We start from the raw sequence: 12,053 nt of genomic DNA on the forward strand, positions 1-12,053 counted from the left end.
TCTAACTGTGGGGGGAGGGGACTGACTGGGGGGGTGACCGATCGCTGTCCCTATGTACAAGGGACACGCCATCGGTCTCCTCTCCGACAGGACGTGGATCTGTGTTTACATGCACAGATCCACGCTCCTGCTCTGTTACCCGGCAATCGCGGGTGCCCGGCGGACATCGCGGCCGCCGGGCACGCGCACCGGGTCCCGAGTGACGCAGCGGGCACGCGCGCGCGCCGCCGGCGGCGCGCGCGCGCCCCCTAGTGGCTCAGGAGGGCGAGGACGTCATATGACGTCCTCCCAGAACAACAGAAGCCTTGTCCAGCCGTCATATGACGGTGGGCGGTGGCTTAGCGGTTAAAATACAGTGTGACATAAAATATTGCAACCATCACCATTTTGTTCTCTAGGACAGTGTTGGCGAACCTTGGCACCCCAGATGTTTTGGAACTACATTTCCCATGATGCTCAACTACACTGCAGAGTGTATGAGCGTGTAGTTCCAAAACATCTGGGGGGCCAAGGTTCGCCATCACTGCTCTAGGATCTCTGCTAAAAAAAAGTATATAATGTTTGGGGTTCTAAGTAATTTACTAGCAATAAATACTAATTTAAACTTTCAAGCAAAAAGTTCCAGAAAAGGCCTGGCCAGCAAATGGTTGTATCTGGGACTTTAGTTCCGCTTTAAAGCGCCTTTATGTTTGGTGTATTGATGACATTCGAAAAAGCTTGCTAAACCAAAGCCAGCACTAAGGTATTGAGGCCGTCCTCCAGAAAATGCCAGGTGCCTGGCTGGCATGCTAATCCAATCACTTTATTACTTTCTGAACTATGTAGATCAGGAGATCTACTATAAATTCTAACTTCTAGGCTTGTTCCAGAGCTGTGAAGCAGAAACCATTTTGTCCAGAGAAGCTAGGCAAGTAACATTTTCAAAGAAGGCTCAGCAATGGCTGCTATTAACTTTTGGCCTGGGCTGAAATCACGATACCCCAAAGGAAACGGTAAGGGAAAACACTGGATACCAAAGCAGGGGGAGCTTGCATTTTTTAGTATACTGGTCATTGTGCGATGGGTCCTATTTTCCTTGGCACCATTTGAAACATTTGGCCCAGAACAAAGTTCCTTATCGGTTGGGGTTCCTGGCCAGATACGGAAGTGCAACTACACTGTCTATGACAGACGTAGCTTCTGGCTATTTTAGTAGCTACAAATTGATCGGTGGTTATTGCTAACCTTCTAGGCATGGTCTATACACAGGAAAATTATGTGACCTCATTCCCATAGCAAATAGCTGTTTCCTATCGGAAATCCATGTATTGCCATAGAAGCTTTTAACAGACCTAGATTGAACAGTACAGACAAACTGACCCCTGTAAGTAGCTAAGGGCTGCACACTGAAACATTTCAAGTCAGGGACCATTTTTAGTTTAAGCCCCATTTAGTCCATAATTGTGTGGGACACTGCCACCTCTCAAGGTTGACAGACACTTAATAAAAAATCAGAATATTAGAACATATTATTTCTAAATGTAATAAGCGTAAGAAATTAATTGATCCAGTGTTACCCATACATGAGCCCAGTTGTCACACAGCACAAACGATTGTGGTGCAGCCCTGTGATTATTTAAATGCGCGGAGTGACAGCAATCTTAGCACATCGCCTGTGTCTAAAGCCAAAAACCTTTTTTTGTTTATTTTTATTTTTTTATTTTGGAAAGAGTGATTAGGGGTCAGAACCTGTCTGTTTTAAACTACCATCTGTGTCCCTGCTTGGGAAATTCACCTTCTCCATTTCTTTTGGCAATCATGGTCACTGAGACAGAGAGTGAGGGTAAATCCAAAATGTTCAGTTGTCACCAGAACAGGAATAGAGTGGAAATCTTCTAATGGGGACGATTGATTAGGGGAGTATTTACCTCACTCTGGAGAGATTTTCCCTCACTTCCTGTGATGTCTATAGGACAGAAAGTGAAATCTCTTCAATAGAACACAGATGGCCAAAAATGGGAAAAACAACTGTTCAGGTGGAAATCTCTTTATACTTGGGAGAGATTTCCTCTCACTTTTGCTTGTGTCTCCAGAACAGGAAGAGAGCTGAAATATCTTCACCTTCTCTACGCCTGACCTACTCTAACCACAAGAAAGTTTTGGATTAATATAGATACTTTAGGCATCGCAAAACTAAAGTACATGGGAAATTGGACAGTAGACATATTGACATTGATGGGGTTGATTTACTAAAGACAAACAGGAAGGTTATTTTGCAAGGGAAGTTTTACTTTACAAGGGAATTTGCCGCAGAGCTTAGTGAATGTGGTGAAGCTCTGCTGACTTCCATGATGCAATCATGCACAGGGAAAAATGCTGTTTTTTTTTTTCTTCCTTGCATATAATCAAGTATTCTCTGCAAAGTGAAATCTCACAACATTCACTAAGCTCTGGGGAAAATTCCCTTGCAAAGTAAAACTTCCCTTGCAAAATGAACTTCCTGTTTGTCTTTAGTAAATCAACCCCACTGCATGCCTTTAAATGACGTAATGCAAGAGGACTTCTACCTCTCTGCTGTGGTCAACTCTACAGTTGTCCAACCAAAGTGTTAGGTTTGGGCTATCCTGGTGGGTTCTGACACCCATATCAAGCCTGGGAAAATAATAATGACCATTATTGTCTTTTCATGACAGAATCTTTCATCATATCAGTGGGATATCTTCCATTCTATAACAGTTTGCTCAAGAAGCTAGGAGCGGCTTATACATAGATAGATCATCACTAGAAAGGATTCATGTGAACATTTCTTAGTCTGCATATACAGAATATAGGGTCTGATCAATTCTATTTAGAAACCATAAAGAATTCATTGTATAACATGAAATGTGGTAATGTAGGTGATGTACAAGAATGGCACGTACCTCAAAGTCATTGGCTTTGTTGTAGTGCATGTTGAGGGCTCGGTAGAGTTCACAGTCCCGAGTGATGGACAGTTCATCAGTGCTGGTCACCCCATCATTGATGGATTGCCTGGCATACTTCTCCATCTGGATGTAGTAGAACTCTCGGAAGTTGCTGAACCACTTGATGAGCTGGGAGGTAATGCACCTGTTGAACTGGAACACAAGTAAAGGGATCATGTAATGTACAATAGATATTAACAAATAAGTGCACTTTTTACACCTCAGTGCTACTGATATATAGGAAAACCAGCAGGTTTGAAAATACGACCTTCTCTCTTTACTCTACTATCTGTTTAGAGCTGTACAGGAATCATCCAAAGTCCAGCTATTTCAGATTTCCCCGTTTACTTGGTGAACACAAGCAGAGGTCATTGTGCTGTGTGTGTGGATTTGTCCCAAAAACAACCCTAGATGCCTTGCCTTTGAGTCTGGCTTATGACTGTTTAACTGAGGAATACTCTACAATTTCTTTTTTTGTATACATGCTTTCTGGTATTGAGCTCAAAGCAGGTCCTTACTAGAAACCTTTATTAATGTTCTAATGGTCTTCATGAATTGTCTAATATTTGTTTTTTTTCTTTTTAAATTTTAAAGGTGCTCTAATCCTTAGAAGTTGACCCAACTTTTTTATAGTTTTGGATGGAGCAGGAAAGGATTAGAACTTCTGTCCAGCTTTTATAGCTCTCTGTGTTTCCATTGGAGAGATTTTAACTTGCTTCCTGTCCTAGGCGTCACCTGTAGGAACAAGTTGTGAAGAGAAATCCCCACGAAGGCTCACAGGCTACATAGATAGCTTAAAAATGTTTTTCATACTGCGTTCATTTCACTTCCTGTCTAGGCACCAGTCACCAGAACCGGTATTGGAGGGAAATCTCCCTGCCGAGTTTCTAACCTTTTAGTACGCTAAAAATAACATAATACATTTTGGGTGGACTTCTACTTTAAAGGACTACTAAAATCATAATTAAAACTCCTAGGTGCACCCTTTCTTGTGCTGCCAATAAAATAGGTATTTCTAAAGTCAAAACTTATTTGGATAGAGTAGTGATGGCTTAAATCCAATGTCAATTTCCCATCGGAGAGATTTCCCATCACTTCCTGTCCTGTAGACTCAACAGTAAGTGGGAATATATCTTTCCAATGTAGGGGACATTCCCTCTAAGACATTTGTCATAGAAAATGTGTCCCTATTGGAAGATTTCCCCTCTATTCCTATTCTGGTGGCAACTTAAAATTTAGAATTTATCCTACCTTTCATTTTCTGACACATTTTTGACCTGGACAGTTAAAGAGAGTAAATCTCCCTATCGGGGACACAGACAACAATAACAATTGACAGTAGTTCTAACCAATCACCACTCTACTTAAATGTAAAAGAAAAGTTTTTCCTTTAGATATACTTTATTGACATACTAGACCTCAGATGGAGTTATGTGTATGTTTTAGCTTCCTGACCTATCTGTCCATCTTGTGGTGCATGCCCTGTTTGTCCTTAGGGTCCTTTCATACGGGCTGTCCAATCAGGTCCACCTGTTTTTCAGGTGGACCTGATCGGATCCTTCAGTCTCCTCCATTAAGCGGCGGATGTCGGAGGACACGTGTCCGCTGACACCCACCGCCATCCGATTCTGTCACCAAAAACAGACGGAGGTGGTCCTATTTTCCATCCGTTCGGTGGATCGGATGGAAACGAACAGGCGGCCTGTTTCCATCTGATTTACCCATAGAGGAGAGCTGGACTGTGTCTGTGTCCGCTCTGCACAGCTGAGCGGACATGAACCTGTCATCCGCCTGCTCAGCGGGGATCAGCGGAGGGATCCCTCGCTGAGCAAGCAGATTCCGTTAAGCGGAAATGGGCCTTAGATATCAGGTATATACACTAGTTGCATTTAAAATACAGGTTGTGATTTTTTTCACAAATACATCACTGTATTCATTGGTGGTTTTTTTTTTTATTATCTGCCTGAAGTTCAGCTTTAAGTCAAGCGGAGTCAGGCAACTTAGGTCGTCCATCAGCTTGAGCTTAAGCTAATATAAGGACGATGGAAAACAATGCTCAGCCATAATATTTATACGTGAATCTCCATGACAAAGGCAAGCACATGTGGCATTGTCCAAGCTATTAATAAAGCCTAGATCCCTGTGAAGTCAAGTAAACTATAATAAGAGTGACATGCAGACGTGCTCTGTTACTGGAGATAATACAAAGGTACAGCTGCGGCTTAGGACAGCTTCGAAGGAGAGGCAAGGTTGGCCGCGCAGTCTTGTGCTCTAAAAAGGCAGTCATGTTTATCCTCCCCGGGTCTCCCGAGATACACTTTATATAGAAGGTAATCTCTAATGCACAATGAAAACATTTGGTAACGCGAGCCTCTGCTACATCTGTGTGCTGGGATGGCACTGCTGGCACAGATAATAATCTCAATTGAACTTTAGTGGAAGCTGCGCTAAGATGTCATTTGTTGCCATGCTTTCTCATTAGGCTGTTCCCATAAACTTCGCTCAGTTATTCGGTTTCATTACATCAAGAACGGCAAGGCCATTTTCTGGGACTCGTTACAGGGGTCATTTACTGCACTCTGATACACATGGTTAAAAATGATTATAAAGATAAGAATTTAGTACACAAGGTCCTTTATTTAAAATGGATTAAATGAATTTACCCACAGATATGCAATCCCTCCTTAAAGTGTATGCAAATCCTAACAACAAACTTCTCTTCTACTGTAGTTCAAACCTCGACACATACAGCACCACTCCAGACCTGCGCCTCATGCAATCTCCATGGGCGTCTAGGGTGCTGGCCTGTCTCTGCTTGCTGTTGAAAGATATAGATGAATAGGAGCCGCACACCAGAGATCTCTTCCTTCTAAATATTCTTTAGTGAACCATCCATATTATAGCTGCTTTATGATGTCACAGCCCAAGGATCACCTTGTCTCAACGCAGTTCATCGAAAAGGCTTGATTACAAGGTACCTTGTGATCAAGTCATTTGTTGAAATGCATTGGGGCAAGGTGATCCTTGGGCAGGGACATCATAAAGCAGCTATATTATGGATGGTTCCATAAAGAACATTTAGAAGGCAGGGATCACTGGTGTGCAGCTCCTATTCATCTATATCAGTGGTCTCCAAAAACTGCAGGCCTAGGGCCGGATATTCCTGCCATTGACACCAACAATGGGGCATGACTCTTTCCACTGACACCAAAAATGGGGCATAAATCCATGACACCAACTATTTATCCCCCTAATATCAAAGATCGGGCATTGTTTACTCCCACTGGGCACAGCCTGGCCCCCCTGAAATCTGAAGGACAGTAAACTGGCCCTTTTTTTGGAGACCCCTGATCTATATCAATGAACGTTTCTTATTTTTCCCTTTTGGTCTGGTAAAATATACCCCTGAATGCATTTTGTTATATCAGTTCAATAAGTACAAAAAACACTGGTTGATTCTGCAAGAAATCCAGTGTTGTCCTGGAATGTTTTATCTCAAGCTGTATTACCAAACCAGCACAGGTCTCCCCTATGAACTACAGAACACCTGCTATGGCACTGAGAAGAGGGGAAAAAATTTGGTATTCCTAACATACTTTCTTTCCTAGAATGACAACACTGACTCTCTATAGATACAGTACAGTGAGAGTCAACCTGTACTACTGGCATGGTTACCAACTAAAAATAAAGGGAAAAAAGCCTGAAAAAGAAAACGAATGCACTTACAGCTAAGGACTTGCAGGCTTGTGTTGGGGAAAGGTGTTCTGCTAGATCTCCTCCATGAGCAAAAAGGATAATGGTTCTTTCATTGCTTTTTTTATGGTTACAGGTCTGTGATGTTCTACAGAGCTTTCATAAATGATAGGGAAAGTGACTTTTATGGCTGCCATGTAAAGCTAAAACTGTTCCCCTGAAGTTCTGTCTCTTTCTGGAGAAGTTCATTTGCATACAATTACAAGGGAGTATAACTTCAAACTCTCTATATTTATACTTTCTAATCCAGGTAGGGCTTTAAAACCTGTAACTCTATCTTGAGGCAAAAGCTCAAGTCAGGCAACACAGGCCAGCATCCAAACCAATAACAAGTGGGTACTAGCTGATTTTTAAAGAAGAGCCTCCAAATAAAAAACATGGTATTGTGAAAAGCTGTTGACTGCACTTTAAGGATAGGTGTACTTTTTCATCTATTATATTCCTCCCAAATACCCATCCTTGCTCTTACAATCCCATAACCATACAATTCCACTTTGTTTAGCTGAGCTGGTACCCTCCTCTACTGGCCACAGCTAACTTCTGCTAAGGAGGTTCCAGTCCTTTTCACTGAACTTGTGGGCTTAGGTACTTTGTAGCACCTGTGGGAAAAGCGTCTCTTTGCAAGATCATTGGGGGAGGGGGACTGTTCCTGTTGGGATAGGAAGGGATGGGAAGGTGGGGTGGGGGGATGTGATGATAAATATAAACTTAACTTTTTACTACCTAAATTTACCACGGTACCGGATAAACTTGAAGACTTTGTACTCGTGCCTACCTTCTTCAATACATAACATATTCTCCCTGTAGCACACTTAGCCATCTGAAAAAAAAACAAAAAAAGTCTGTTGACCTGAGTTGTCAATGATGGCTTTTTTTTTCTTAAAGAGACTCTGCATTTTGCCAATTTTGCCAATCACACCCACTTTCCCATTGGGGCTAGGAATGCCAAACCTGTGTATGTTCTGTACTAAATTTGGTTGGAGCTTACATGACGTAATTTTTCTTCCCAGGTGACAGTATTCAGGCCTGGTGATTGGCCACTCAGACTTGAGCACTGCATCCTGGGAGGAGGTCAGATGCTACCCCATACCCAGAAGCACCAGGTATTTTTACAGGGCTCTGAAAGAGTAGTGTAGGACTGCATGGCCAATACGAAGGTAAGGTCTTTTAAGAGTCTTTTTAAACCAACAAAATGGCTGCCACCATTGACATCAACAGGTGCCTCACCAGTGATTCCTTTTTATTCTGAATATTAAAGCTTTTGGTATACAGCTGTGGTCAAAAGCACCCTTTAGACACAATGCCAAGTATTAGCAGAAGCTTCAAAATATTCTTTTGCACAGGAGTGGCATGTATTTATCTAGAATTTCCCTTGAAAGAACAGATGAGACTCTAGCTTGCCAAGCCAAAGCCAATAAAGCTGAGGCTTTAAATCAAGCAAGCTGATATGTAAGGCCCCCCCATCCTGCCTTTTGTCATCACAAGCATTCACTTTTCCTAAGCTCCAGGAAGACATGTACATTAATCAAAAATCAACAAAGACCACTTATCCGAGGCTGCAGTGAGGACATCCAGGCCTCCATCAAGATGACAGCTAAAGTGTGCACTGGGGCTGTAATTACTGCACAGAAAGTTCGTCCTATGTTAACAGAGATAATGAAGTGAATGAGGATTCGTGGCAGGGAATCTGAGGAAACAGAGGCAGGGAGACTGGTGTTTGTCCCAAAAGGCCATCTTGCATCATAATTGCCATGCAGTTGCAAGGGTCCTTGCAGATAATTGACCGAAAAATGATTAAGTCATCATCAAATCTCTTCTGCTTGCAAGAGTTCAAACATGTACTTAACCTATCCAAGAATTATATTTTCTCTCTGCGTGTCTGTTCTGTCTCTGTTCAGCCTTGCGGGGATCCTGATTAAAAAGACAACTAAAGGACCCCGCTTATCTGATCTTCTGGTTTTTGCCGATCTCAATAGAACTTAAAGCCATTACGATTTGCTGAACTTGGACTTCTTTTTTTTCCCCCATTTTATCTGAGCAGTAGAATACACTGTCCAAAATTTCCAGACACTGAGATAAGGACAACAGGGCCCCCGTGACGGCTTACTGTTCCTTTTTTAATTCTTTCAAGAGAAGAAACAAAACATTACAAAATGATAGCAGCCTGTGCACTGGGGAATGAAAATTGCTTTGACATGGAGATTAGGCTCCTGTATTGTTACAAGACATTGTCTCACATGGACTGGAGTACTGTAGAGAACCGAAAAAAAAAAATAGAAAGGGTATTTTTTTTTTCTTTTCTAGAATGCCCATGAATGACCTAATGAAGGCGAGAAAAAGTGATTGCGCATGCCATCGTTTAGCAACAGAGTGTGAAAACAGATTTTAAGTTTTTTTACTTTAAATCTTTATTGAAGCGAGAGATACTAGTGTACAGAAACAACAAAAGCAAGCAACATGGATTCAGAAGCATCAGCAGAAAGGCAAGCCCACACTTCCTGATGGAAAAGTTATAAGGGCTTAACTACTTGTCTAAAAGCCCCCCTTCCTTCTTTTGGTGGTAATCACCACTGTTTTTTTTTATTTTTTTTGCTACGAAAAAAGACCAAAAGAGTTTTTCTTAGTTACTGTTATAAAAATGTTGTAAATAAGTAATTTTGCCTCTTCACTAATGGGCACTAATGAGGCTGCACTGATGTGCACTAATGAGGCTGCACTGATGGGCACTGACAGGCTGCACTGATGGGCACTGATAGGCAGTACTGATGGGCACTGATGAGGTGGCACTGATGAGGCTGCACTAATATTCGGCACTAATGGGCCCTGATAGGCAGCACTGATAGGTATCACCGATGGGCACTGACAGGCAGCACTGTTGGGCACTGACTGGCAGCACTGATGGGCACTGATTGACAGCACCGATGGGTACTGTTGGGGCTGCCCTGATAATCAGGACACATGATCTGTGCCCTGATTATCAATGTAGATGTCCCCTGTACATAGGTGTGCGCAGCCTATTGCATTAGGGTGTGCACCCCAAAGTTCAATGCACATGCACAGTAGAGCAGTGGATGGTGTTGGTGTCAGTTTTTTATTATTTCATTTTGTTATTTTTTACAATTTTGTAAAATATTTTTTTCATAAAAAAAAAATTATGAAATAATTATTTAAAAAAAAATGTAAAAAAATAACAACAAAATAAAATAATAAAATAAAAAAATATTATTTTTTTTTTTACAATGTGTTAGGAGCCCCATTGAGGGGCATTGGTGAAATAGCAGAGAAAGGGACTGAGGACAGAAATTTCCCAGTCCCTTTCTCTGTAGCCTCAGCTGCCATGGGGGTTAAGCAGGGGGAATCTGCATTGCACAGGGTGATTAGGGTGTGCCCAGGCACACCTGGCACACCCTGTGCGCACACCTATGCCCCTGTATGAATTGCTGCTTACCGGCTCTCCGGGCTTTCCCTGCTATATCCTGTTTATATTGTGATCAGCTGTGATTGGACACAGCTTATCACATGGTACAGAGCCGTTGTGATTGCCACATTACCCTGATCTGTGATCGCTGTGTCCAAAGGACACAGCGATCACAGATGCCTGCCAATGCACGCCGCAGGGGGTGCGCTAGAAGCACGATCACGGGAGGACCACAATAGACACCCTCCCAGAAATGTGCGACCGTGCTGTAGTTGTCATTCAGCTATAGCGCAGTTGGGAAGAAGTTAAAGCTGAAAGACACAAATGAATGCTGCTCTGTAACCAATAATATATCATTATGGGCCAATTCACACTATATGTGGTGACAGGTATTTTACTGCATAGTAAAGCGTCTGTCACCGCAGGGATACACAGGAAAATTTTTTTCATATGTGCATCGCGTTGCCTGACATTGCAGTGAATGAAATGTACATTTTGTACACTTCACATAAAGCTGGTACAAAAAAAAGGGAGCCATGTGATGCGCTGAATAGCTCACCACACTGCCCACCTGGTCGCAGGGCTGAATCGGCTGCTCTGCGATTTAATGGCTTACTGCGTGAATTCACCCTAAATGTATTTTCTTATATACAAGCAGTGTAAGTACCTGAATGTGACATAGCATCAGCCTCTTGCAGTCCCTGTACATCAGGGATGGAGAGTGAGAGAAAGAAGCAGCACAAGGCGACAATCAGTTCATTTGATGACAAGAAGCATGCTGATAAGAGGAGAAAGCAGAGAGACAGAGAGTTGAGCTAATCATTATGCTACTTCTTCTTTCACTGCCCAGTCACAAGCTGGGAGCGGGTCCAGGACAACCTTGCCTAGAGGAGGTGTGTTGATACTGGCCTTCAGACTAAGGACATGTGTTGGCATAAAAAATTACCACAGAGGAAATCTTTAAATTGAAGGTGATTATTGCAGCAATTGCTGGTTTTGTCATTTTATCTTTTAATGGGCTATTGATTTTTTCTTACCACTTTTGCCAGGAGTTGTGTTTAAAAACAGCTTAAAACTAGGCACTGGGCAAAGAGCTAAATAAACAGTTGAAGGGAGTTGTCAAAGTATTTGTGAGTTTGAGATTTACATATCCCTGGCAGGCAGTTGGTGACCACAATTTTCTCTACAGCAGTCAGCAATACAGCAGAGTCATCTCTTTGCCCCCCCCCTGTTATGTAATAGCACATCCACAGGCAGCAAAGCCTGTCTGAGTTCTACTACTGTACAAAAGATTACAGGAGCCTGATATTTATACAGACTCAAGTACACCTTGTAACTGTTTGGTATTTAGCTATAACCTGTCAGTTTACATCCAGTATTCAGGAAGTGTCAAGAAATCTCCTTTTACTATCCAACAGACCAGCCATTTTCAACCAGGTTTACATGGAAGCCTAGGGTTCATTTAGAGATTTCTAGGATTTCATTGAGCTGTGGCTAACTGACTTCCCATATGATGGTGCCTGCATAAATCTGGAGGCCATCCTTACCTGGCAGAACCTACAGCATGACACCAATGATCTCTGAAAGGGTGGACTTCTGACCACCACTGTAAGGGGACCTTCTTCCCATGGGCCACCAATTTAAGGGTATTTTTTTTCCACTTACTCTACATGAATTGGTTTTAGCAGGAGTTCCCCAAGACCTAAACATTATTTTATGGGTTCCTCTAGGGCAGGGATCTTCAAACTACGGCCCTCTAGCTGTTGCAAAACTATACGTCCCATGAGGCATTGTAAAACTCTGGCATTCACAGGCATGATTAGGCATGATGGGAATTTTAGTTCCTGAACAACTGGGGAGCCATAGTTTGAAGACCCCTGCTCTAGGGTAAAAAGTTTGAAAAAAGCTGCATTAACACTGTGTATTGAGAGTTGGGGTGG

At 42.4% G+C, this 12,053-nt stretch overlaps 1 protein-coding gene across 3 annotated transcripts in view; it reads right to left on the reverse strand.

Annotated features, from left to right (window-relative positions):
* The window catches only part of PROX1 (prospero homeobox 1), a 120,646-nt gene that overhangs the window by 41,935 nt on the left and 66,658 nt on the right, over positions 1-12,053 (reverse strand). For 2 of the 3 annotated variants that reach the window (XM_073628387.1, XM_073628388.1), the window contains exons 4-5: positions 7,471-7,515; positions 2,901-3,095 (exon numbers count right to left, since the gene is read on the reverse strand). In XM_073628387.1, the coding sequence (XP_073484488.1) occupies positions 2,901-3,095; positions 7,471-7,515 (240 nt within the window). The remainder of the gene's footprint in view (positions 1-2,900; positions 3,096-7,470; positions 7,516-12,053) is intronic. The other variant, XM_073628390.1, reaches the window with a different exon arrangement.

Source organism: Aquarana catesbeiana, linkage group LG04 (genome assembly GCF_042186555.1).
Source record: "Aquarana catesbeiana isolate 2022-GZ linkage group LG04, ASM4218655v1, whole genome shotgun sequence".
Taxonomy (NCBI): Eukaryota; Metazoa; Chordata; class Amphibia; order Anura; family Ranidae; genus Aquarana; species Aquarana catesbeiana.